General features: G+C 43.3%; 1 protein-coding gene across 2 annotated transcripts; it reads right to left on the bottom strand.

Annotated features, from left to right (window-relative positions):
- Positions 1 to 338: 338 nt before the first annotated feature.
- On the bottom strand, positions 339 to 26,929 carry LOC138095868 (cationic amino acid transporter 3-like). 2 transcript variants are annotated; one of them, XM_068991804.1, is made up of 12 exons: positions 26,853 to 26,929; positions 15,459 to 15,857; positions 14,292 to 14,450; positions 13,165 to 13,342; positions 12,848 to 12,960; positions 12,468 to 12,690; positions 12,175 to 12,314; positions 11,970 to 12,072; positions 1,627 to 1,826; positions 1,264 to 1,430; positions 885 to 993; positions 339 to 725 (listed from the first exon to the last, which is right to left on the bottom strand). In XM_068991804.1, the coding sequence occupies exons 1-12, from the start codon at positions 26,914 to 26,916 to the stop codon at positions 628 to 630; spliced, it is 1,953 nt and encodes a 650-aa protein (XP_068847905.1). In that variant the 5' UTR covers positions 26,917 to 26,929; the 3' UTR covers positions 339 to 627. The 2 variants fall into 2 exon arrangements, with proteins under 2 accessions (XP_068847905.1, XP_068847906.1); XM_068991805.1 differs by lacking the exon at positions 885 to 993.

Raw genomic sequence — 26,929 nt, 5'->3', positions numbered from 1 at the left:
CTACCTGCAACCAGAGATTCTCTTGCCCGTGTGGTCCACCTGCATTTTAATAAGGGGAAGCTAGGAGAGGAAAGTCAGTCATTCTTAAACCAATTTTTTTTGGCTACACCATTGGGCATGCAGGGTTTTGTTCCCCAACCAGGGGTTGAACCCATGCCCGCTGCACTGGGAGCGTGGAGTCTTAGCCACTGGACTGCCAGGGAAGTCCCTGGAGTATAACTCTTCACATAATTCATCCTCACCTGAGTTTCCTTCCAATGGGGCAGCCTCTGTGTTCTTGTTAGAAATAAGTACAAGAAGGTGCTTCTAATGTGCCCATAATAATTTATTTCTTCCTCTCATTGCTGCTTACATTGTGGTACTTTGTGAAAATTCATCTTGCTGCACACTTCTGAAGCATGCGCTTATAAGTATGTATAGTATGCTTTTAAAAGTTTACCGAAAATTGCACAACAGTCCAGTCACTTTCTCCACAAGCAAGAAATACAGGGCTTTAGATGCCTCCACCGTCACACTCCACCGAGGCTCACAGTGTCCCCTGCACCAGCAGATCCACCAGGGCATGGAGGTATCCATGCAGCATCTACTTCCTGTGGTTAAGATGACTCAGCACCAGGGATGTTTTTGTCAAGAGTCTGGGAGGTGGAGGCTGGTGGCTGGTGGCTGTTGATGATTGTTCCCTGACAGGCTGTGTCGGATCCCGTATCCAAAGTATATGAGAAATCCTAGTAGGGAGATGAGACGATAAGGAAACGTAGGTGCTCTCCTCACTTCCAAATGCCCAGTAGACCTTCTATGGCATCTGATACAGTGTGGGGAGAAATAGTAGGAAGATGTTGGGTGCAGTCATTCGAGAAACCTCTTTATCCCAGAAAGCAACTTACCAATGGCATTCCAGACGCCAAACAGGGCCCATGTCCCAGAGGTCGTCTGCATCATCAGATAAACGTTCACGAAGATGCTGACCAGCGGGAGGACAGGCAGAGCAGGGACCTGTGGGCAGAGGCAGCTCATCCCTGAACACAGCCCAGATGTCTGAAAGGGGACCCTACCCCACGTGAGTGGGAGGATCCTGTCCTCTTCGGGCTGTGCATTCAGTGCCTACTGAGATTATGTATGCAAAGCCCTGAGGGTGGATCAGGGAAGAGTCCATTGGTTTCAGTAACTCCCCTCATTCCCTGTCCAGGAAAGGACATTTTGCCATCAAAGGACACAGACCTCATTCACCCAAGGAGGACACTTTGGACACATCAGCTCACTTACCCTGAATGGAAGAGGAGAGGGGTCCTGGGGCTGCCTCCAGATGATGACCGTGACCCCAGTGATGAGCAGCAGCAGCAGCACAGCCACTGTTGTGAGCACGGGGTCTCCAGAGAACACCTGGCTGGGCCACTGGGCCAGGATCAGGCTCAGGATAATCAGCAGGAGAACTGCAAGGGTCAAGGAGGAGGAGAACAGGCTGGACCCAGAAGACAAAGACGTCAGGACCTCTGGTCACATCCCTCCCTGAAACCACCAGTATCAGGAAGGGCCATCATATCTGCAAGACTCCTCCACTGACAAAATACACACTCTCACTCCATCCTGTCAGTTTCAAAATATGACCAAAGAGGTCCCAGTGCTCACCAAGCAGGAAGGCACATCCATAGACAATCTGGGCGGATTTCTGGGTAGGGCTGCTGCTGACAGGCAACCACAGACTCTTGAGAGTCTTTGAGCTTCCTGCTTCAGGTTCAGAGTCCAAAGGATTTTCCTTGACTAGAGGCTTCATCTGAATTTTGTCTTCTGTTTTCTCATTCTTGCTTAAATTCCAGTCTGGCTGGTATCTGAATTAGAGATATTATAGGAATATTAACAGCAGTCCCTACTCATTCAAAAACAGATATCCTAATGCACCACTTTCCTGCCTTAAGCAGAGCAGGACTTTAGAAGGCTGAAGGAGGTGGCAGATGGGGGGTGGGGAGGGGGGGGTTAGGCAAAGATGGCAGAGGAATAGGATGGGGAGACCACTTTCTCCACCACAAATCCATCGAAAGAACATTTGAACGCTGAGAAAACTCCACAAAACAAATTCTGAACGTTGGCAGAAGACATCAGCCACCCAGAAAAGCAGCCCATTGTCTTCAAAAGGAAGTAGGACAAAATATAAAAGATAAAAAGAGAGACAAAATAGGGACAGAGATCGGTCCTGGGAAGGGATTCTAAAAAGAGAAGTTTCCAAACACCAGGAAACCCTCTCACTGGCGGGTCTGGGGGAGTTTTGGAATCTCAGAGGGCAACAAAACCAGGAGGAAAAATAAATAAAACCCACATGTTACGTCCCTAATGGCGACTCCCAGAGAAGAAATACCCCAGACGCTTTCCTGCACCACCAGCAAGCAGGGACTGAATGGGGACGAGCAGGCTGCCTTGCTTAGGGTAAGGACCATGCCTGAATGCCTTGAGGGCAATCTGAGGGAGCTAACATGAGACGGAAACCTAACCGGTGGGATAGCCAGAAAGAGCGAGGGGAAAAAGAGAGAGAGAGAACTATCCTGTGAAAAGCCCAAATCTAAGGCACTGCCGGCCTGCTCACAGAACAAAGGACTGAGCGAAAACCAGAGGAGAGCTAGCTGGCTGCGGACCGGCCATCCCCAGCTGGAGGCAGGTGGAGGGGCAGCCAGAGACAATCTCAGGGGGCAATCTCAGCCCCAGAGAGGGCATCCCCTACCAAACTGCGAAGAGGCTTCCAGTTTCTAACCAAGACTTCCTGAGATTCTCGGAGTGTAACATCCACTGGGACGGTCGCAGCCAGCGATAGCTCCCCAGAAAAGACACACTGCCCACTGGAGACGGGTGTGCCCCAGAAACCAAGCGGCTGGGTCCGGGGAGGTGATAAATCGTACCGCATCTTAGAAGAGTGCGCTCGCCAAGCACCTGGTCCCCTGAGCTGCTCGGATCACGGAAGGGCACAAAACACAGGCCCAACCAAGTCTGTGCCTGAGCCTGAGCAGCTTAGACCTGGGAAGTGCATGCAACCCAGAGCCCGCTCCCTGCAGAGCAACCTGAAGCCTGAGCGTGTAGACTGGGAAAGCACACACGAGGTGAGCAGGGGCAAACCTAGTGTGGCTGAGACACTGTGAGCATGCCCCACACACTCCTGTGATATTTGTTTGCAGTGTTCTCCCTCCCCACAGCACCACTGAACAAGTGAGCCTAAACAAGAGACCACCTTCGCCCCCTTGTGTCAGGTCGGAAATTAGACACTGAAGAGACCTGCAAACAGAAGCCAAATAAACACAGGGAACCGCTTTGGAAGTGACAGGTGCAACAGATTTAAATCCCTGTCATTAACACTGACTACATTGGAAGGGGCCTATAGATCTTGAGAAATATAAGCTGGAACAAGGAACTATCTGAAACTGAACTGACCCTACACTGCCCACAACAGCTCCAGAGAAACTCCTAGATATATTTTACTATTTTCATTTTTTAAATTAAAAATTTTTTACCTTTTTAAAAATTCCTCTATTACTCCTTTAATTTTCACTTTCATAAACTACTATTACATTGAAAAAAAGACCCTCTTTTCAAAGCAAACATCATATATATTTCTTATATATTTTGTGGGGTTTGTTTTTTTTATGATATTGTATTTTTGAGAGTCTAACCTCGACTCTAGATTTTTAATCTTTGCTTTATAGTATTTGTCATCAATTTGTACATTTAAGAATCCAATCTTCAGTACCCATTTTTACTTAGGAATATGATTACTGGCTTGATTACTCTCTCCCCCTTTTGACTCTCCTTTTTCTCCCCCAGGTCACCTCTATCTCTTCTCTCCCCCTTCTCTTCTCTTACCCACTCTGTAAATCTCTGTGTGTGTTCCAGGCTGTTGAGAACACTTAGGAACAGAATACAGCCTAGATCTATCTCTCTCCTTTTGATTCTACCCCTTTCTCCTCCTGCTCACCTCGATTTTCTTCCTTCCTCTCCTCTTCTCTATGTAACTCCATAAAACTCTCTGAGGGTTCCAGACTGTGGAGAGCACATAGGGAATTGTTTACTGGCTACCTTGCTCTCTCCCCTTTTGATTCCCCCTCTTCTCCTCCTGGTCACCTCTATCTCCCTCCTCCCTCTTCTCTTCTCTGTGTAACTCTGTGAACCTCTCTGGGTGTCCCTCACTGTGGAGAATGTTTTCACCATTAACCTAGAAGTTTTATCATCAGTGCTGTATGGATGGAGAAGTCTTGAGGCTATTGTAAGAAGAAGACTGAAAACCAGAGGTGGGAGACTTAAGCCCAAAACCTGAGAACACCAGAGAACTCCTGACTCCAGGGAGCATTCATTGATAAGAGATCATCCAAAGGCCTCCATACCTACACTGAAACCAAGCACCACCCATGAGCCAATAAGTTCCAGAACAAGACATACCACGTATATTCTCCAGCAACGTGGGAACATAGCCCTGAGCTTCAGTATACAGGCTACCCAAAGTCACACCAAACCCACAGGCATCTCAAAACTCACTACTAGACACCTAAGAGAGAAGAAATCCAACTCCATCCACCAGAACACTGACACAACTTCCCTAACCAGGAAACCTTGACAAGCTGCTTGTCCAACCCCACCCACAGGGAGGAACCTCCACAATAAAGAGGAACCACAAACTGCCAGAATACAGAAAGGCCACCCCAAACACAGCAACCTAAATAAGATGAAAAGGCAGAGAAATACTCAGCAGGTAAAGGAACATGATAAAAGACAACCAAACCAAAAAAAAAAAAAAAAAAAGAGGAGATAGGGAGTCTACCTGAAAAAGAATTCAGAAAAGTGATAGTAAAAATGAACCAAAATCTTGAAAACAAAATGGAGTTACACATAAACAGCCTGGAGACAAGGATTGAGAAGATGCAAGAGATGTTTAACAAGGACCTAGAAGAAATGAAAAAGAGTCACTCAATAATGAATAATGCAATAAATGAGATCAAAAACACTCTGGAGGGAACCAACAGTAGTTTAATGGGGGCAGAAGATAGGATAAGTGAGGTAGAAGAAGATAGAATGGTAGAAATAAATGAAGCACAGAGGGGAAAAAGAATTAAAAGAAATGAGGACAACCTCAGGGACCTCTGGGACAATGTGAAACTCCCCAACATTCGAATCATAGGAGTCCCAGAAGAGGAAGGCAAAAAGAAAGGCCATGAGAAAATACTTAAAGAGATAATAGTTGAAAACCTCCCTAAAATGGAGAAATAGTCACCCAACTCCAAAAAACCCAGAGAGTCTCAAACAGGATAAACCCAAAGCAAAACACCCCAACATACATATTAATCAAATTAACAAAGATCAAACACAAAAAATAAATATTAAAAGCAGCAAGGGAAAAACAACAAATAACACACAAGGGGATTCTCATAAGAATAACAGCTGATCTTTCAATAGAAACTCTTCAGGCCAGAGGGGAATGGCCTGAAGGACATACTTAAACTGATGAAAGAGAAAAACCTACAACCCAGATGACTGTACCCAGCAAGGATCTCATTCAAATATGAAGGAGAAATCAAAAGCTTTACAGACAAGCAAAAGCTGAGAAATTCAGCACCACCAAACCAGCTCTTCAACAAATTCTAAAGGATCTTCTCTAGGCAGGAAACACAGAAACGGTTTATAGACTCAAACCCAAACGACAAAGTAAATGGCAACAGGATCATACTTCTCAATAATTACCTTAAATGTAAATGGGTTGAATGTCCAAACCAAAAGACAAAGACTGGCTGAATGGATACATAAAGAAGACACCTATATATGCTATCTACAATGTCAGTTCAGTTCAGTCACTCAGTCGTGTCTGACTCTTTGCGACCCCATGAATCGCAGCACGCCAGGCCTCCCTGTCGACCCACCTAAAAACAAGGGACACATACAGACTGAAAGTGAAGAGCTGGAAAAAGATATTTCATGTAAATGGAAAACAAAACAAACAAACAAAAAAAAGCAGGAGCAGCAATATTCATATCAGATAAAACAGACTTCAAAACAAGGGCTGTGAAAAGAGACAAAGAAGGACACTACATAATGATCAAAGGGTCAATCCAAGAAGAAGATGTAACAATTATAAATATGTATGGATCCAACACAGGAGCACCACAATATGTAAGGCAAATGCTAACAAGTATGAAAGGGGAAATTAACAGTAACACAATAATAGTGGGAGACCTTAATACCCCACTCACACCTATGGATAGATCAACTAAACAGAAAATTAACAAGGAAACACAAACTTTAAATGACACAATGGGCTAGTTAGACCTAATTGATATCTATAGGACATTTCACCCCAAAACAAGGAATTTCACCCTTTTCTCAAGTGCACACAGAACCTTCTTGAGGATAGAATACATCCTCGGTCATAAATCTAGCATTGGTCAATTCAAACAAATTGAAATCATTCTAAGCATCTTTTCTGACCACAATGCAGTAAGATTAGATGTCAAATACCGGAAAAAAAAATTTTTTTAACTCCAACATATAGAGGCTAAACAATACACTTCTGAATAACCAACAAATCATAGAAAAAATAAAAAATGAATCAAAATATGCATAGAAATGAATGAAAATGAAATCACAACAACCCATAACCTGTGGGACACTATAAAAGCAGTGCTAAGGGGAAGGTTCATAACTATACGGGCTCACCTCAAGAAACAAGAAAAAAGTCAACTAAATAACCTAACTCTACACCTAAGGCAACTAGAAAAGGAAGAAATGAAGAACTCCAGGGTTAGTAGAAGGAAAGAAATCTAAGAAATTAAGGCAGAAATAAATGCAAAAGAAACAAAGGAGATCATAGCCAAAATCAACAAAGCTAAAAGCTGGTTCTTTGAGAAGATAAATAACATTGACAAACATTAGCCAGACTCATCAAGAAACAAAGGGAGAAGAATCAAATCAACAAAATTAGAAATGAAAATGGAGAAATCACCGCAGACAATACAGAAATACAAAGGATCATAAGAGACTACTATCAGCAACTATATGCCAATAAAATGGACAACTTGGAAGAAATGGGAAAATTCTTAGAAGAGTATAACTTTCCAAAACTGAACCAGGAAGAAATAGAAAACCTTAACAGACCCATCACAAGCACTGAAATAGAAACTGTAATAAGAAATCTTCCAGCAAACAAAAGCCCAGATGGCTTCACAGCTGAATTCTATCAAAAATTTAAAGAAGAGCTAACACCTATCCTACTCAAAATCTTCCAGAAAAGTGAAGAGGAAGGTAAATTTCCAAACTCATTCTATGAGGCCACCATCACCCTAATACCAAAATGAGACAAAGATGCCACGAAAAAAGAAAACTACAGGCCAATATCACTGATGAACATAGATGCAAAAATCCTTAACAAAATGCTAGCAAACAGAATCCAACAACATATTAGAAAAAATCATACATCATGATCAAGTGGGCTTTATCTCAAGAATGCAAGGATTCTTTAATATCCACAAATCAATCAATGTAATACACCATATTAACAAATTAAAAGATAAAAACCATATGATTTTCTCCATAGATGCAGAGATAGCCTTTGACAAAATTCAACATCCATTTATGATAAAAAAAAAAAAACTCTCCAGAAAACAGGAAGAGAACGTGCATACCTCAACATAATAAAAGCTATATATGACACACCCACAGCAAACATTATCCTCAACGGGGAAAAATTGAAAGCATTTCTCCTAAAGCCAGGAACAAGGCAAGGGTGCCCATTCTCACCACCACTATTCAACATAGTTTTCGAAGTTTTGGCCACGGCAGTCAGAGCAGAAAAAGAAATAAAAGGAATCCAGATTGGAAAAGAAGTAAAACTCTCACTATTTGCAGATGACATGAACCTCTATATAGAAAACGCTAAAGACTCTACCAGAAAATTATTAGAGCTAATCAATGAATATGCTAAAGTTGCAGGGTATAAAATTAACATACAAAAATCCCTTGCATTCCTATACTCTAACAATGAGAAAACAGAAAGAGAAATTAAGGAAACAATTCCATTCACCATTGCAATGAAAAGAATAAAATACTTAGGAATATATCTACCTAAAGAAACAAAAGACCTATATATAGAACATTAAAAAATATTGATGAAAGAAATCAAAGAGGACACAAATAGATGAAGAAATATACCATGTTCATGTATTGGAAAAATAAATATAGTGAAAATGAGTATACTACCCACAGCAATCTATAAATTCAATGCAATCCCTAAAAGCTACCAACAATATTTTTCACAGAACTAGAACAAATAATTTCACAATTTGTATGGAAATGCAAAAACCTCGAATAGCCAAAGCAATCCTCAGAAAGAAGAATGGAACTGGAGGAATTGACCTGCCTGCCTTCAGACTATACTACAAAGCTACAGTCATCAAGACTGTATGGTACTGGCACAAAGACAGAAATATAGATCAATGGAACAAAATAGAAAGCCCAGAGATAAATCCACGCACCTATGGACACCTTATCTTTGACAAAGGAGGCAAGACTATACAATGGAGAAAAGACAATCTCTTCAACAACTGGTGCTGGGAAAACTGTTCAACCACTAGTAAAAGAAAGAAACTAGAACACTTTCTAAGACCATACACAAAAATAAACTCAAAATGGATTAAAGATCTAAATGTAAGACCAGAAACTATAAAACTCCAAGAGGAGAACATAGGCAAAACACTCTCTGACATAAATCATAGCAGGATCCTCAATGACCCACCTCCCAGAGTAATGGAAACAAAAGCAAAAATAAACAAATGAAACCTAGTTAAACTGAAAAGCTTTGCACAACTAAGGAAACTATAAGCAATGTGAAAAGACAGCCTTCAGAATGGGAGAAAAGAATAGCAAACAAAGCAACTGACAAAGAATTAATCTCAAAAATGTACAAGCAGCTCCTGCAGCTCAATTCCAGAAAAGTAAATGGCCCAATCAAAAAAATGGATCAAAAAACTAAACAGACATTTCTCCAAAGAAGACACACAGATGGCTAACAAACACATGAAAAGATGGTCAACATCACTCATTATCAGAGAAATGCAAATCAAAACCACAATGAAGTACCAACTCACGCTGGTCAGAATGGCTGCTATCCAAAATCTACAAGCAATAAATGCTGGAGAGGGTGTGGAGAAAAGGGAACCCTCTTACACTGTTGGTGGGAATGCAAACTGGTACAGCTACTATGGAGAACAGTGTGGAGATTCCTTAAAGTACTGGAAATAAAACTGCCATATGACCCAGCAATCCCACTGCTGGGCATACACACCGAGGAAAGACACGTGTACCCCAATGTTCATCGCAATACTGTTTATAATAGCCAGGACATGGAAGCAACCTAGATGTCCACAGCAGACGAATGGATAAGAAAGCAGTGGTACATATACACAATGGAATATTCAGTTCAGTTAAGTTCAGTCACTCAGTCATGTCCGACTCTTTGCTACCCCATGAATCACAGCATGCCAGGCCTCCCTGTCCATCACCAACTCCCAGAGTTCACTCAGACTCACGTCCATTGAATCAGTAATGCCATCCAGCCATCTCACCCTCTGTCGTCCCCTTCTCCTCCTGCCCCCAATCCCTCCCAGCATCAGAGTCTTTTCCAATGAGTCAACTCTTTGCATGAGGTGGCCAAAGTACTGGAGTTTCAGCTTTAGCATCATTCCTTCCAAACAAATCCCAGGGCTGATGTCCTTCAGAATGGACTGGTTGGATCTCCTGCAGTCCAAGGGACTCTCAAGAATCTTCTCCAACACCATAGTTCAAAAGCATCAATTCTTCAGCACTCAGCCTTCTTCACAGTCCAATTCTCACATCCATACATGACCACAGGAAAAACCATAGCCTTGACTAGACGGACCTTAGTTGGCAAAGTAATGTCTCTGCTTTTGAATATACTATCTATATTGGTCATAACTTTTCTTCCAAGGAGTAAGCGTCTTTTAATTGCATGGCTGCAATCACCATCTGCAGTGATTTTGGAGCCCAAAAAAATAAAGTCTGATAGTATTTCCACTGTTTCCCCATCTATTTCCCAAGAAGTGATGGGACTGGATGCCATGATCTTCATTTTCTGAATGTTGAGCTTTAAGCCAACTTTTTCACTCTCCTCTTTCACTTTCATCAAGAGGCTTTTTAGCTCCTCTTCAATTTCTGCCATAAGGGTGGTGTCATCTGCATATATGAGGTTATTGATATTTCTCCCAGCAATCTTGATTCCAGCTTGTGTTTCTTCCAGTCCAGCGTTTCTCATGATGTACTCTGCATATAAGTTAAATAAGCAGGGTGACAATATACAGCCTTGACGTACTCCTTTTCCTATTTGGAACCAGTCTGTTGTTCCATGTCCACTTCTAACTGTTGTTTCCTGACCTGCATACAGATTTCTAAAGAGGCAGGTCAGGTGGTCTGGTATTCCCATCTCTTTCAGAATTTTCCACAGTTGATTGTAATCCACACTGTTGAAAGCTTTGGCATAGTCAATAAAGCAGAAATAGATGTTTTTCTGGAACTCTCTTGCTTTTTCCATGAGCCAGCAGATGTTCGCAATTTGATCTTTGGTTCCTCTGCCTTTTCTAAAACCAGCTTGAACATCCGGAAGTTCACGGTTCATGTATTACTGAAGCCTGGCTTGGAGAATTTTGAGCATTACTAGCATGTGAGATGAGTGCAATTGTGCGGTAGTTTGAGCATTCTTTGGTGTTGCCTTTCTTTGGAATTGGAATGAACACTGACATTTTCCAGTCCTGTGGCCACTGCTGAGTTTTCCAAATTTGCTGGCATATTGAGTGCAGCACTTTCACAGCATCATCTTTCAGGATTTGAAACAGCTCAACTGGAATTCCATCACCTCCACTAGCTTTGTTTGTAGTGATGCTTTCCAAGGCCCACTTGACTTCATTCCAGGATGACTTCATTCCAAGCCCACATTCCAAGATGTCTGGCTCTAGGTAAGTGATCATACCATCATGATTATCTGGGTCATGAAGATCTTTTTTGTACACTTCTGTGTATTCTTGCCACCTCTTCTTGATATCTTCTGCCTCTGTTAGGTCCATACCATTTCTGTCCTTTATCAAAACCATCTTTGTATGAAATGTTCCCTTGGTATCTCTAATTTTCTCGAAGAGAACTCTAGTCTCTCCCATTCTGTTCTTTTCCTCTATTTCTTTGCACTGTTCACTGAAGCAGGCTTTCTTATCTCTTCTTGCTATTCTCTGGAACTCTGCATTCAGATGCTTATATCTTTCCTTTTCTACTCTACTTTTCACCTCTCTTCTTTTCACAGCTTTTTGTAAGGCCTCCCCAAACAGCCATTTTGCTTTTTTGCATTTCTTTTCCATGGGGATGGTCTTGATCCCTGTCTCCTGTACTACTCACCCATTAAAAAGAATACATTTGAATCAGTTCTAATAAGGTAGGTGAAGCTGGAGCCTATTATTCAGAGTGAAGTAAGGCAGAAAGAAAAACACCAACACAGTATATTAATACATATATATGGAATTTAGAAAGATGGTAACAATAACCTTATATGTAAGACAGCAAAAGAGACATAGATGTATAGCACAGTCTTTTGGACTCTGTGGGAGAAGGTGAAGGTGGGATGATCTGAGAGAATAGCATTGAAACTTATATTATCATATGTGAAACAGATCACCAGTCTAGGTTTGATGCATGAGAAAAGGTGCTCAGGGCTGGTGCGCTGGGATGACCCAGAGGGATGGGATGCAGAGGGAGGTGGGAGGGGGGTTCAGGATAGGGAATATGTGTAAACCCATGGCTGATTCATGTCAATGTATGGCAAAGACCACTCCAATATTGTAAAGTAATTAGCCTCCAATTTAAAAAAAAAAAAAAAAAAAAACCTGAAAAGGATGAACGGCCATTGAGTTTAGGAATGTAAGAGCCCCAGTCAGGGTGCAGTGGAGTCTCACCTGAGGACAAGGACAAAAAACGCCACCACAGTGTAAACCAGCAGGTGTCCAATCGACATGAGGTCCACCAGATTACTGAACTCAAAGAGCAAAGCCATGATCCCTAGAATGAGGGCACAAACGAGGTGGGGGTCGGCAGTGAGAAACCACTGGATGTATCCAGATAAGGAAAAGGATCAGAGGAGGAGTGAATTCTCTTGCTCACCTGCGAGAATTCCAGAGTACACGGTGGCCATGATGGGGGTCTTCGTGCGGGCATGGGTTCGGGCAAGTCCTCGGAAAAGGAGCCCATCCTCTGCCATTTCCTGGATCACCTGAGGCACGGGGAACAAGGAGCTCTGCAGTCTGGAAGGGACGGTGGGGATGTTAAGCAGGAGAGACCAGGGCTCTGGCTCCCTAGTCTACCTGGTAAGGGGTCTTCCCCTCTCGTCTCTCAATCCCAAGGGCTGAAACACCTGAGCATCTGACAGTTCATGGAGAGAAGGCCTTGACACTGACCTGTATAAAAGAAAACAGAGGATGCCAACAGCCACGACATATCTGGCAGGGCCCCACCCAACATGGACGAAAGCCTGTGGAAAGGGGCTGTCAGGCTGAATCTGGTAGTAGGGCACCATGAGGGTGAGAGTCGCCGAGACACCAAAATACGCCAAAAAGCAGATGAAGACCGTGCTCATGATGCTGATGGGGATGGAGCGATGAGGATTTGGGGCTTCTTCCCCTGCAGGGTGGGTGAACATCTCAGGTTAGGAAAACACTGATGACACAGCACAAAATCCACTTTCCTCTAAACTTGCAAAAGCTTTTAAAAATCTTCTATCAACCCCTATGCCCAAGGGCAGCCCAATCCCTTGATGGAGCACAAAATGACCAGTTACCTTTAGTGACAATGTCATCAAAACCCACAAACGAGTAGAAACATAGAGCTGCTCCATGGAGAATTCCATCATAGTCGAAGGGCACAAACCCTCCAGAACCCAGAGGGCCCAAGCTACAGTGAGAGAAGAAGCAAGAAAGACCATGAGGGAGGTGCGTTCAGTCATCTCTGCCGGACTTCACAGTTAATACCACAAGCCCTGGGCTCCAGGACCTCGTTATCCAGATCCACCAGCCCAGGTCTCTTTAGTCCCTGCCAGATTCCCAGCTCTGCACCAGCCCCAACAAGCATGACAAGGACCAGGAGCACCCTCCTGACCTATAGATGTCACCAGATTCAGATGTGTTCAATGTGTAGTCCTGTTCTGTGAGCTTCCAGTTGTGTAGGTCTCCCTTAATGAAGCCAGAGAGGATGATGAAGCTGAGAACCAAAAGGTTGATGCCTGTGGATATTTTTCCAACCAGGGCTGACTCACGAGCTCCCAGAACCAGTACTCCTGTGGGAAAGATGGAATATGAGACCTTCCAAGATAGCCAAATCAAATCCATAGACACAGAAAGCAGACTAGTAGTTGCCAGAGGTTAGGGGGCTGTGAGATTAAGATGGATAGTCTGTCTTTGCTCAGTGGGTACCGGGTTTCCTTTTGCTATGATGAAAATGTTTGAAGCCAGATGAAGGTGATTGTTATACGTATTGAATGCTGTAAGTACCACTGAATTGCATATTTTAACATGGTTAGTTTCTTACTGTGGCCATTATCATATAATATGGGCTCAGTCACTCGGTCGTGTCCAACCCCTTGAGACACACGAAGTGTAGCCTGCCAGGCTCCTCTGTCCATGGAGTTTTCCAGGCAAAATTACTGGAGTGGGTTGCCATTTCCTACTCCAGTCACATAATATACACATCTATCAAATCATCATGATGTTCACCTTCAGCTTACATAATGTTGTATGTCAATTATATATCAATAAGGCTAAGGAAAAATAATAAAATGGCTAATTTTATGCAACATTAATTTCCTCCCATTTGAAAAAGGTCTCAGTACAGAGGAAGAAACTTGTCACTCTAAGTAAATAATTCTCAGCTGGGGGTGATTTGGGTTCCCAAGGAACATTTGGCAATGTCTGGAGACATCTGATTGTCACAGTTTGGGAAATATGAGTCACAGGTGTTTAGTGAATGAATTCCAAAGATGCTACACGCCTGACAGTGATTGATGAAGAAAATCCTGCAGTGCCCCCAAAACCAAAGGCTGTTTCTGCCTGGAAGGTCAGTAATGCCAAGGGTGGGAAACAACGGTCTACATCTTGACTTCCTGTCTTTCATTAACCAGACCCTAATTTCTAGTTCCCACAGTTCTGCCACCTCATGCCTTTCCCACCCTAGTTCCCCCGCCACTCCACATCCCAGTCTTCCCATCCTAACTTGGATCCCTGTCTCACCCGTGAGCAACAGCACCAGGGACAGGGCGACAAAGTCTGGATACTTGGCCAGATAGTAGGGCATATATGGAGAGAAAGTTCCCTCTAAGGCCTGAAAGATGTGGTTCCCAATCAGGCTGTCAAAGGCGATGCTCCAGGCCCTGGCCACGCTGCCCGTGACTGCAGCAGAATAAGAAGGAACATTCATTGACAAATATAAATTGGACCCCCCGCTATACACCAAGACCCCTTCGTGGATCACAGCATTGTCGTGGTGAAGGGCGAGCATAGCTCAATAAAACTATGAGCCATGCCGTGCAAGACCACTCAAGATGGACGGGTCACAGTGAAGAGTTCTAACAAAACATGGGCCACTGGAGAAGGAAATGGCAACCCACTCCAGTATTCTTGTTAGGAGGACCCCATGGACAGCATGAAAAGGCAAACAGTTATGATGCCTGAAGAGGAGCCCTCCAGGTCAGAAGGTGTCCAACGTGGGAAAGATTGAAGATGAAAGGAGAAGGGGGCGGCAGAGTATGAGATGATTGGACAACATCACCGACTCAGTGAACATGAGTTTCAGCAAACTCCAGATATTGGAGGATAGAGGAGCCTGGCATGCTGTAGCCCAAGGGGTTGCAAAGAGTTGGACACTATTTAGTGATAAAAAAACAACAACAAATACACAAAGTCATGTATGTTGGGGAAAAAATACAAAATACCAAATCACAGAGAGCTTCTTTTCATGGGGTGGGGAAAATAGACCCAGATAATTCTAAAATAGGTTAACTATTTAATGTCAGTGAGAGATCAAAGTTATGCAAGAAAAGAGAGAAGTGAGAGCAAGTTGTCTGGGTGATGAGGATTAAAATTTTAGTTCAAATGCTAATAGAAACTCTATGAAGGCAACTGCTAAGCAGAGACTTCAGTATGGTGAGGGGATAAGCCTGTGGGCCATGCCTCCCTCTCACCCACTCCCTACAGTGCCCTTTCCTCTGGGTTCTTGGTCCATCATTGAAGGAAAGCAGGGGAGAGCTGAGAATGAAGTTGTGGACTTTTCCAGACGTTATTTCTCTCCTCCCTTCATGGAGTGGATGATGCAGTTCTCATGCATGACCGAAGACCCAAATGCCCGCTCCTGGTCTCCCAGACTTCAGCCCCACACCTACCCCCCACCCATCCCCTCACCAACGACATAGGACAGTATGAGGTTCCAGGCAGTGACGAAAGCCCATAGTTCTCCCACGCTGATGTAGCTGTAGAGATACACAGAACCGGTCCACGAGACCCGTGTCCCAAACTCGGCATAGCAAAGCCCAGATAACACAGAAGACACAGCAGCCACCAAGAAGGAGATGACGATCGCTGGTCCAGCGATGAACATGGCCACTTCTCCCACCAGGATGTACATGCCAGCCCCCAGGGTGCTGGCCACACCGAAAGCCACCAGATTCAGGATGTTCAGAGGAGCCGTGGGACTCTCAGAATCCTTGGCGGGCTCCAGGAACCGCCTGCGGACTAGCTTCTGACCAAACTGGTGGAGGTCCTGACACCGCATCCTGGATGGAATTGAGGAGCTGTGATCTGCTGAGGAAACAAGACATGAAGCCATCAGCAAGGTCCACCCGCCCTTGGCCCTGGGAGTCCAATTCCACGGAGCAGTGGAGCAATGAGGGGCAGGTGGTAAAAGGACACTTGGGACAAGGTCTCCATCTCTGAGTTTTGGTTTCTTCAAACACAAAGAAATCTTCTCACATGTTTCAAAGTTACTGGAAAGGCTTTTTAAAGAGAAGTGAGATGGAGAGGATTAGGTCTCCCCCAAAATGTGCCACTTGGAATATGGATTGTTTGGTGTGTGTATATGCTCACTCCTGTCTGACTCTTTGAGACCCCCTGGACTGCAGCCTGCCAGGCTCCCCTGTTGTGGGATTCTCCAGGCAAGAATGCTGCAGTGGGTTGCCATGATCTCTTCCAGGTGATCTTCCCAACCTAGGGATCAATCCTGAGTCTCCTGTGTCTCCCGCATTGACAGGTGGACTCTTTACCACTGAGACCCCTGGGAGATCCCTGGATTGTCTTGAGCTGAAGGCAGTTAAGACCTGCAGACTCAGGAAATGCTTTCTGTCTCTCCTTAACTGTTCAAATGTAGATGCACAAGCACAAACATACATCCACTTATTGTGCCACAATATATAGACTTTTTTAAAAAATTGAAGGTTTGTGGCAACTGTATGTTGTCAGATGATGGTTAGCAATGTTTCTTTTTACAGATACAGTGTCCTAAGACTACTGAATCTGAAGGAGTAAGGAAACCTGGAGCCTCAAAGGCTACAGTCAAAGGGATTGCAAAGAGTCAGACAAGACTGAGCGACTAAACAACAACAACAGGATTGGCGAAGCTTGGGTTCCCTCTGAGAGTTGGGAGAAGTTAGAAGGGGGTCATTTAGAATGTCAGGAGAGTTAATCTCAGTCCATTTACCTATTTTGTGGCAACTAAGATCTAATTGTAAGATAGCATTATAATCTAGAGACCCAAGTTTTAGGCCACTTTCCAACCCTCAACTTAAATAAAGGCCAGACCTTGTTAAAGCAAACCTGAGTTTTCCTTTTCTTGGCCCATCTGGCTTTTGAAGGGAATCCTCCCGGGTTGAGCTTCCCTGGGGGCTCAGACAGTAAAGAATCCACCTGCAGTGCAGGAGACACAGATTCAATCCCTGGGTGGGAAAGATGCCCTGGAGAAGGGAATGGAAACCCACTCTAGTATCCTTGCCTGGAGAATCCCATGGACAGAGGAGCCTGGCAGGCTACAGTCCACAGGGTCGCAAAGAGTCGCACATGATTTAGCGACTAAACAACAGCTACAACAAAGTGGGAGCTATTTGATGGCTGTGGTGGTAGGTGCTGTGCCTTGATTCCAGGCATGGTTCTCCCAAAGTTGATGAGGAAGCTCTGCTTGGGTGAGGGAAAGGCTGGGTGTTGTTGTTTAGGCAGAATGAAAGAAATGGGGAGAAGGGCAAGAAAAAGATAACTGGGGCTCCTTTATTGAGCAGACCTAGATAAACCTCTGCAAGTCTTGGAAAGAGAACAAAGCAGAGAGTGAGAGCAAGTTCTCCTGTGAGAGAGAGAGAGTCAGAAGTCTCCAGCCAGCAGTTTGGGGAGACCTGCAGTTTACCGTGAAATCCTGGGTTTCAGTCCCAAATGATCCCAGAGAGAGAGAGCCGTGAGTGCTGGCTTAGTTCTTTGCCCAAGAATTGGGCTCGAGTACGCTGTAAGAAAACGAGGACCTCTAGTCGCCAGTACATCGGGGGCTAGAAACTAGAGACAAGGTTCTCCTGGCTCTAGTACCCAGTTAAAAAAAAAAAAAAAAAGAAGTATTTCTCCAGGAGGCAAAAACAAAAATATGGTAAAAGTGTATTAGTAGAGACACAGCACAGCCGTGTGGGAGCACACAGAGGAACAGTTTGTTTAGTTAAGACAGAAGCCAGGCAGAGCTCATACCCAAGAGAAAGGCTGTGGGCGTCCTCCAGAAGGAGGAGGGGCCCCATAAAGAGACTGTTAAATCGTCTATGCAGGGCAGTTCTTCCCGTCTTTGTTTACCTTGGCCAATTACCTGCCTTCTTTTTCCACACCTGCCCCTGCCTTAGGACCCTCCCTGACAGGTGTGTGCAGCTATTTTTCTAGATGGATTCCAGCACACAGGCCTGTGAGGGCCTGGACATCACCTATTATGAGATGGCACCCCCTCCTTTTTGTCCCCCCCCCAAGGAGTTTTTCTGCACATGTGTGGTGCCCCAAAGATAGAAAATATGTGACCTCTTGACCTTTTACACACACAGGGTTTAGCCCCTTTCTGTCCCTGCCATGATTGTTATAGTAACATGCCCACAGCAGGCAAAGTCCAGTTATTTACCCTGTTCCTGGCATTTCCATCCCCAAGTGCAAACAGAAATCTAGTGTAAATATCTAGCCTAGCCCTCACCCGCCTCATTCCTCAGGAAATGTAAACAGAAGGCTAGTTGTAGATGTAGTTTTTCTCCTGTTCATCTACCCTTCGTGTGTCTTCTTTGCAGGCTCTAGACAGAGAACCTAGGAGGATAGAGGACAAGATTATCTGCCCCAAGAGCAATAAAGTTTAAATGCTTCTACAATATGATGAGGGTTCCCTGGTGGCTCAGATGTAAAGAATCTGCCTGCAATGCAGGAGTTCCCAGTTTAACCTCTGGGTCAGGAAGATCTCCTGGAGAAAGGAATGGCAACCCACTCCAGTATTCTCACCTGGGTAATCAATCCCATGGACAGAGGAGCCTTGCAGGATATAGTCCATGGGGTCACAAAAGAGCCAGACACAACTGAGTGATTAAACAACAACAAATATATATATATATACACATACATATATATTCATACATGCATACAATGGAATGAGACTCAGCCATGAAAAATGTAACAATGATACTTGCAGCAGTATGGACCTAGAGCTTATCATAGTTAGTGAAGAAAGTCAGAAAGAGAAAGAAAGATACCATATGATACCACTTATATGTGGAATCTAAAATACAGTCCAAATGAACTTATCTATGAAACAGAAAGAGACTCACAGATATAGAGACCACACATATGATAGCCAAGGGAGAGGGAGAAGGAAGGACTGGGAGTTTGGGATTAGCACATGCAAACTATTCTATATAGATAAACAACAAGATCCTATGTATAGCACAGGGAACTATAATCAATATCTTGTGATAAATGTCACTGAAAAGAATATATCAATATATATGTATATCTGAGTCACTTTGCAGTACAGAAGAAATTATCTCAACACTGTAAATCAACTATACTTCAATAAAATGAAAAGAAAATAGTTCAAATTGAAGCAGCCGATAAGTGAGAGTCTAAATTTAAAAAATAAGACATCTAAAATAGGCATTAGGGATTTAGTAGTAAGGAGCACTCCCCTCTTTAACAGCAGCAGGACATTTGGAATCCAACCCACATATATTATACTGAAAAAAATTCCACATTGGTTTTTAAAAATCTGACTTTTTAAACAACTGTAATATAAAAGGAGAAAACATACAGAGTTTAAAATAATGTAAGGACAGAGACTTAAGCCATGAGAAAGGCATGTCTGATATCCCCTTGTATAGAATTTTCTTGTTGTTTAGTTACTCAGTCATGTCAGACTCTTTTGTGACCCCATGGACTGTAACATGCCAGGTTCCTCTGTCCATGGGGTTTCCCAGGCAAGAATACTGGAGAGGGTTGCCATTTCCTCCTTTAGGGGATCTTCCTGTCCCAGGGGTCAAACCCACGTCTCCTGCATTGGCAGGCAGATTCTTTACCACTGATGCACCAGGGAAGCCCAACTGACAGGCACTCTCTTCCTGCTACGATTCATGAGAGAGCCACTCAGGTCCACCTCTGCTGCTTTCTCCCCACCCTCTCCTCTTTCCAACATAATTTCCCATGTTTTTAATTCATCTCACGGTGACTGCAGTAACTGTCAGAGACATGCTCACATTCCTGTTCTTTTTCCTTTTTCATTCAACAGTTACCCTGTGTTTCCAAGTGAGTGTCCTGACCATTATCCCTTCTCTAACTTCCCAGCCCTCTGACCTCTATCTCTCAAATGCTGCTGCTACTGCTAAGTCGCTTCAGTCGTGTTTGACTCTGTGCAACCCCATAGACGACCTCCTACCAGGCTCCTCTGTCCCTGGGATTCTCCAGGCAAGAACACTGGAGTGGGTTGCCATTTCCTTCTCCAATGTATGAAAGTGAAAAATGAAAGGGAAGTCGCTCAGTCGTGTCCGACTCTTCATGACCCCATACTAACACCTTTTCATTTTTGTGTACTTCCTAAAGTGTCTGAAATTATTACTCAATTCTATATCCCTCGCTGAGTTTGGGTGCTTTGTATTTACATTATATGTGAATATTTTACATTGATGTTGAGTTCACTGTGGCCTGTGATTCACAGTTGATAACCTGCCCCCCTCCCCTCCCGCCACTCTGGGATTCAGCATGTTAGTCCTCCCATCTGCGCCTCCTCTTTCTGCCTCTTTTCTGTCTCAGATGGAAACACTTCTTCATCTCACTCTGTCTCTCTCTTGCCTTCTGCCCCCTCCCCCATGCATCCTGTTGTTGACATGAATTCATCACTGTGCCTTAGACCAGTGGGTTTCCTGTCTTGGTTGCATTTGGAAACCAATCCAAATCCCTAAGTCAGGCTAGCCCTGACAGAATGGAAACTAAATCACAGGGGAGTCGAGAAAAAGTCATGTAACCTGGGAAGAGCATGAAAAAATTCCCAATCACGGTATTGTCAACGATTCTTCCATTATGAGGGGACCCTCTTGGGAACACACACACACACACACACACACACACACACACACACACACCCCAAGTTTTCTCCACTATCTTGTAAAAAGCAAGGAGTCTAGAAATAAATGTAGTTTTTTTGTGTTTGTTGATATTCTTACTCTTTGGACTTCCCTGGTGGCACAGTGGATGAGAATCCACCAGCCAATGCAGGGCACATAGATTCGATTCCTGGTCTGGGAAGATCCCACGTACCATGGAGCAACTAAGCCTGTGCTCCACAGCTACTGAGCCTGTGCTCCACAATAAGAGAAGCCACCGTTAGAAGCATGCACACCAAAGCAAAGAGTAGCCCCCTCGCCACAACCAGAGAGAAAGCCCACACGCAGCAACTAAAACCTAGTGCAGCCAACATTTTAACAGCTTTTAAAAAATCAAATGTTTTGTAAAATTTGCCAGTGAAACTATCTTTTCTGTGTTGAGAGGTTTCTTATCACTGATTTAACCTCCTTACTTGTTATTCATATTATTTTACCCTGATTTTGTCTTGATATGTTGGATGCTTCTAAATTTTGGTCTGTTTCTTCTAGGTTATCCAATTTGTTGGCATATAGTTTTTCATAGTAGTTTCTTATAAGACTGTGTATATTTAAACTACTATTTATAATATCTCCTCCTTTCTGATTTTATTTATTTGAGTGTTCTCTTTTTCCATTAAAAAAATTATTTATTTTAATTGGAGGCTAATTACTTTACAATATTGTAGTGGTTTTTGCCATACATTGACATGATTCAGCCACAGGTGTATTGCTTTATAATGTTGTGTTAGTTTCTGTGATATAATGAAGTGAATCAGCTTTGTTGCTGGTTAGTCACTCAGTCGTGTCTGACTCTGTGCCACGCCATGAACTGTAGCCTGCCAGGCTCTTCTGTCCACGGGATTCTCCAGGCAAGAATACTGGAGTGGGTTGTTATTTCCTTCTCCAAGGAATCTTCCCAACCCAGGGATCAAACTGGCATCTCCTGCATTGGCAGGTGGATCCTTTACTGCTGAGCCACAAGGGAAGGAAGCCCCATGAATAGCTATATGTATACATATGTCCCCTCCCTGCTGGGCCTCCCTCCCACCCCATCCCCCAAGCCAACCCTCTAGGGCATCACAGAGCTGCAAGCTGAGGTGCCTGTGCTTTATGCAGGTTCCTATTAGCTACCTGTTTTGCACATGTAGTGTATACATGTCAATCCTAATCTCCCAGTTCGTTCAATCCTCTCCTTCCCCCACTGGTCCTCATGTCAATGAGCTATCACTTCACAGAAGTCAGAATGGTCACCATTGGAAAATCTACAATCAGTAAATGCTGGAAAGGATGAGGAGAGAAGGGAGCTCTTCTGCACTGTTGGTGGGAAAGTAAACTGACACAGGCACTATGGAAAATAGGATGGACATTCCTTAACAAACTAGGAATAAAACTACCATATGACCTGACAATCCACTACTGGGCATAAACCCTGAGAAAACCAAAGTCAAATCAAACCAAATCAGAAAGATACATGTACATGAATGTTCCTTGCAGCCCTGTTTACAACAGGCAGGACATGGAAGCAACCTGGATGTCTACAGCCAGGTGAATGGATAAAGAAGATGTGGTACATACATATAATGAAACGTCACTCAGCCATAAAAAGGAAAGAATTTCAGTCACTTGTAGTGAGGTAAATAAACCTAGAGTCTGTTATACAGAGTGAAGGAACTCAGAAAGAGAAAAGCAGATATCGTATATCATGCATATGTATGGCATCTAAAAAAATAGGACAGATCAACCTATTTGTAGGGAAGGAATGGAGATGCAGACGTAAGGACAGACTTGTGGACACAGTTGATGGAGGGGAGGGGAGGACGAACTGAGAGAGTAGCACTGACATTTATACACGATTGTGTGTGAAACAGACAGCTCGTGGAAGCCACTGTAGAGCATGGGGAGCTCAGTCTGGAGCTCTGTGGTGACCTAGAGGGATGGGGACATACACATATAGTTATGACTGAGCCTCCTTGTTTTAAGGCAGAAACCAGCACAACATTGTAAAGTGATTATTCTCCAACTAAAAAAGTGTAAAAATTAAGAAAATAAAGTATTAAATTTTGGGAAATAAAAAAAAAAGGAAAAACAGATGGCCTCCCAAGTGCCTGGAGGGAGGAAGGACTAATCTTCATTCTCAATCAGAAATGAGAGACTGTGTTTTCAATCCTTTGGGACATAGAATGTCTCCCCATCACACTTGCTCTGCAGGGCTAGGCTGACTCAGTGAACACCAGTTAAGGTCAGACGGCTTCTGTCCATGTTACTCTAAAGTTCAAGTTGAGAATTATGTGCCGGAGTCCAACTCCAGCAGCCACGGATTCAACCTAAGAGATGGATGGTGTCGGTGAATGAGGCAGCCTCTCATTTTTCTATGGACTGCCTGTTTATTCCAAGTTTAAGATTCTCTTTTATACTTTTACAAAAGCATTAGTCCAGAGGTTTGACATTTTCAGATCCCCCTCCCCCAGATTTATTATCTCCATAAATCATTGTTGCTCTTCAAACAGAGTTCCTGCTTCAGTGATTCTCTCAGAATCAACCTTATCATCTATTATCTACCTCCTCTAATGTGTCCTATAGCTAACTTGTGATTACACTGTAACTTATGCTACACTCCTCAGTTTACTACTTATCTTCCTAAATCCTGTTTGCCCCTAACATCCTGAGCTCACTATCTCTTAAAAAGGCTTCTAGCTATAGTGTCTCTAAAAATTCCTAACTTCTATAAGCTATAGTAAAATATGCTAATTTTACAACATTCCCTAAATCTTTAACTTTTAACTTTTTAAATTATTTCTAAACCCTAAACTCAGTAAACTTCTTCCCCACAAACATTCTCCTCACAAATAGGCTTCAGATATCAATCCCTCCCATGGCCTCAAGCTGCAGCCTATCTGCTCATCCTGGAACACTTTTTTATAAAAGTCCTTGAACAAATGTCAATGATTAACTTTATGAATTATTTTCAGAGCAATGCTGCAGAAGGCTTTATGCCTTCTCATGCTCCTCTCAAGAACAATAAGCACCTTAATATTCCTTTTCAGTCAACTCAGCTGAGGAGAGGAAAATACAAGTCAGAATTACAAGGCCTAACTCCTTCATCCCGGGATCTGTGACTGCAGAATGAGGAGAGGGGGCTGGGGACTGTGCCTCCATTTCCCCCTTTTTTATTTTTTAGAGCATAGGTATGAAACTCAGTAGATAGAGCAGAGAATTTTTGGCTGAGCATTCTGAAAAGGCACGGGGTCATCACACAAATCAGAACTAACAGGCATAAGCACATGGCCACATTAATCATTACTGTACAAAGGATCCGTGGGAAAGATATCCCTCCAGATTTTCAGAGAGGGAATTAGAAAGCCATTGAGAGGAAAAGTCAGATTCTGCCTGCTTCATATTCTGAATATCCTGATGCAACTTAGAAATATCAATACTAAAATCTGAATGATTCCAGACGACTAAAATATGACTTCTAATGTGTTCCCAAGAGTGCATGGACTCATTCACTTGTAGAGGGGTAACACACATCCATTTAAATTCAGCATGGCACCTTAAACACAATTTTATTTTTAAATTTGTAATTTCTTGCCCCATAAGCAGAACTGCTTCTTCTAAAGCATTGACCTTATTTTCTATTTTCTTATCTATAATTTCCTGCATAGTAAGAGCTACGGAGACATTTTTGGACAGCTGATCAACAAACGAGGCAGTATGCACTTCTTTTGACAGGGCAACAGCAGAAACTGTAACTGATGCAGTTATAGCAATCAAGGCAGTTATTCCCACAACCAGAGCTGCAATGAATCTCTTAGGTTGAGAAATTAAGCCATTAAGTTCATATAAAACTTTCAATGCATAATCATCAAACCATTGTCACTCTAATTTTACAGGAACCATCAAATATGGTGGTTGTTTTACAATCATCACAGCCTTATAATTATTATAATCATTCCCATCAACACAATTTGATATAAAACAATTCACACATATAACATTGTAAACAGTTTCTCCTTCAGAAACTTGCAAATCACTCTGATTTCTGGCCAACAAAAAGGCATAGGGAGAATGTACGCAGGCCCATACAGTTTATCTTCGTTCATTTAAAGGTCTATGTAAAATCACAGGTGCCACATCAGCCAACCCTTTCCAAAACTCAGGCTGCATGGGACCCGTTCCATTGAAGCTCACTAAAGGAGGAACCCATCCATTAGCATGCCACCTAGTAATTACTAAAGGCATAGGGAGAAATGAATTATTCCATGTGGACCTAAAAGGTTCTACATAAGTTAAGCCCCATTGTTGATTCAAAAGATAGGGGCACCCCCAGTCGGTCAGAAAATGTCTGGTGGCAGCAATGGAAATAGATAACTTTGTGGCGTACATGCATTCTTTCCAATGAGGAAAGCCAGAAATTCTGCTTATGCTTTCCCAGGCCTGTAGTCCTTGTTCATCAGAGTCCAAGGTGGGGAGTGCACAGCTCGGACTGCCTTTTTTAAGGCTTCAAATAGTCTTTCTTGCGCCCCTGGCATCAGCAGCTGTAAAGACCAAAACTCTATCTTGCCATCACTTCTCAGAGAATCAGTAAGCATGCCTTTCAAGGAAGTGCTAATGTATCCATTCAAAACTGCAGCTACTTCTTGAAGAGAGGAAGGTATGGCAAAGCAAATAGGTGGATAAATGGACACACCTGAAAAATTGAAGGGAGTGCTCACCACTGTTTTAACATTATTAGGATAGATGGGAGCCCTGCCCAAAAGAAGAGTATCATTAACAAAAACACGAATGAGTTCATTCATCCAATCAACACGCAGGAAAGGCGGATTAGGCAAATAGGCACAATGAACTTCTTCTGCACTGGAGGGCCTCGGCTGACAAGCCAACACAGCAAGCATAGCCACAAACATTACCATAGGGGTGGCCTCAATTATGGTTGAGGACAAGCATTCAAAGAGTCAGGAAGCTATGATTAGTATCTGGGCCCCACAAACACCTCTCTGCCTTTGAACAAGTCATATATTTCTCTGGACCTGTGTTTCCTTCTTGGTCAAATGCTTGTGATGAACCTTTGAGCCCTCTCATTAGGAACATAAAATGGTGCAGTTGCTGTGGATAAAGTATGGTGGCTCCTCCAAAAAACCAAAACTGAAATTACCATCATGGTTGGGCAATCCCATTTCTCAGCATACACTAAAAAGAACTGAAACTGAGGTCACAGGAGACATTTGCACACCCATGTTTGTAGCAGCTTGGTTCACAATAGCTGAAAGATGAAAGCAGCCCAAATGGCCATCCACGAAAAATGGATGAACAGAAAGTGATGTATGCCTACAGAGGAATATCATTCAGGAATAAAAAGACAGGAAATTCTGACCCATGCTACAACAGGGACAATACCCTTGTGGACAAGAGACTTGAGGACAATATGCTAAATGATAAAAAGCCAGTCTCCAAAAGACAAATACTCTATAGTTCACTTCTATGAAGTACCTGATACAGTCAAATTTACAGAAACAGAAATAGATCGGTGGTTTACTACGGCCTGGGTGAGAGGAAAAATACGGAGTCATTGTTAAATGAGAACGCGGTTTCAGTTTTACAAGATGAAAAGAGTTCTGCAAATTGGTGTCACAGCTGTGTAAATTTACCCAATATTGCTGAACAGTTCATTCAAAAATAGTGAAGATAGCAAATTTATGTGTATTTTACCACAATTTTAAAAAAAATGATGCCAGTGATGAACAGGAGAGCCAGCCTCACAAAGTTGCTGAGTGTACAAAACTCCAAGGTAACTTAACATGAAGCACCAGCGAGTTGTCCTCAGCAGAATGCTCAGCTCCTAGATGAGGCATCAGCAGACATGGAGGGCAGAAAGGGACAGGAGACTGAAGGCAGTGGTACCCAAATCACAAACTCTATGTGAGGGTCATCTGAGTGTTGAGTGAGCACCAGTTTAAACCTGGTCGAAGAGCCTTTGGATATAGATTCAATCTCTCCCAGCCCCTCCTCTTCTCACACAAACACAACAGCTCCCAGCTCTTCCTACTTTCATCTGGAAAATGGGTCTCTCCACCCTCAGGCTGGAGCCAGGGTGACCCCTGCACTCTGGGATTGCAGAGGTCTCTTTGGGAGGATGTGAACTCAGCACTCAGTCTCCCACAGAAGAGGGTGACCCGAGACTTACTGGATCCCTGGAGCAGAGCCTGGAGCACTGGGTCAGTCAGGGAGGCTGAGGGTAAGTCGTGCATGGCAGGAGCTGAT

This window comes from Capricornis sumatraensis, chromosome 20 (assembly GCF_032405125.1).
Source record: "Capricornis sumatraensis isolate serow.1 chromosome 20, serow.2, whole genome shotgun sequence".
Lineage (NCBI taxonomy): Eukaryota > Metazoa > Chordata > Mammalia > Artiodactyla > Bovidae > Capricornis > Capricornis sumatraensis.
This window is presented reverse-complemented; position numbering and strand designations above follow the sequence as displayed.

Coding starts and splice junctions, on each gene's coding strand:
- LOC138095868 (XM_068991804.1), bottom strand. CDS start 26,916: ATGCACGACTTACCCTCAGCCTCCCTGACTGACCCAGTGCTCCAGGCT. Junction 15,858..26,852: donor GGCTCTGCTCCAGGGATCCA/GTAAGTCTCGGG, acceptor TTGTTTCCTCAG/CAGATCACAGCTCCTCAATT. Junction 14,451..15,458: donor CATACTGTCCTATGTCGTTG/GTGAGGGGATGG, acceptor ATTCTGCTGCAG/TCACGGGCAGCGTGGCCAGG.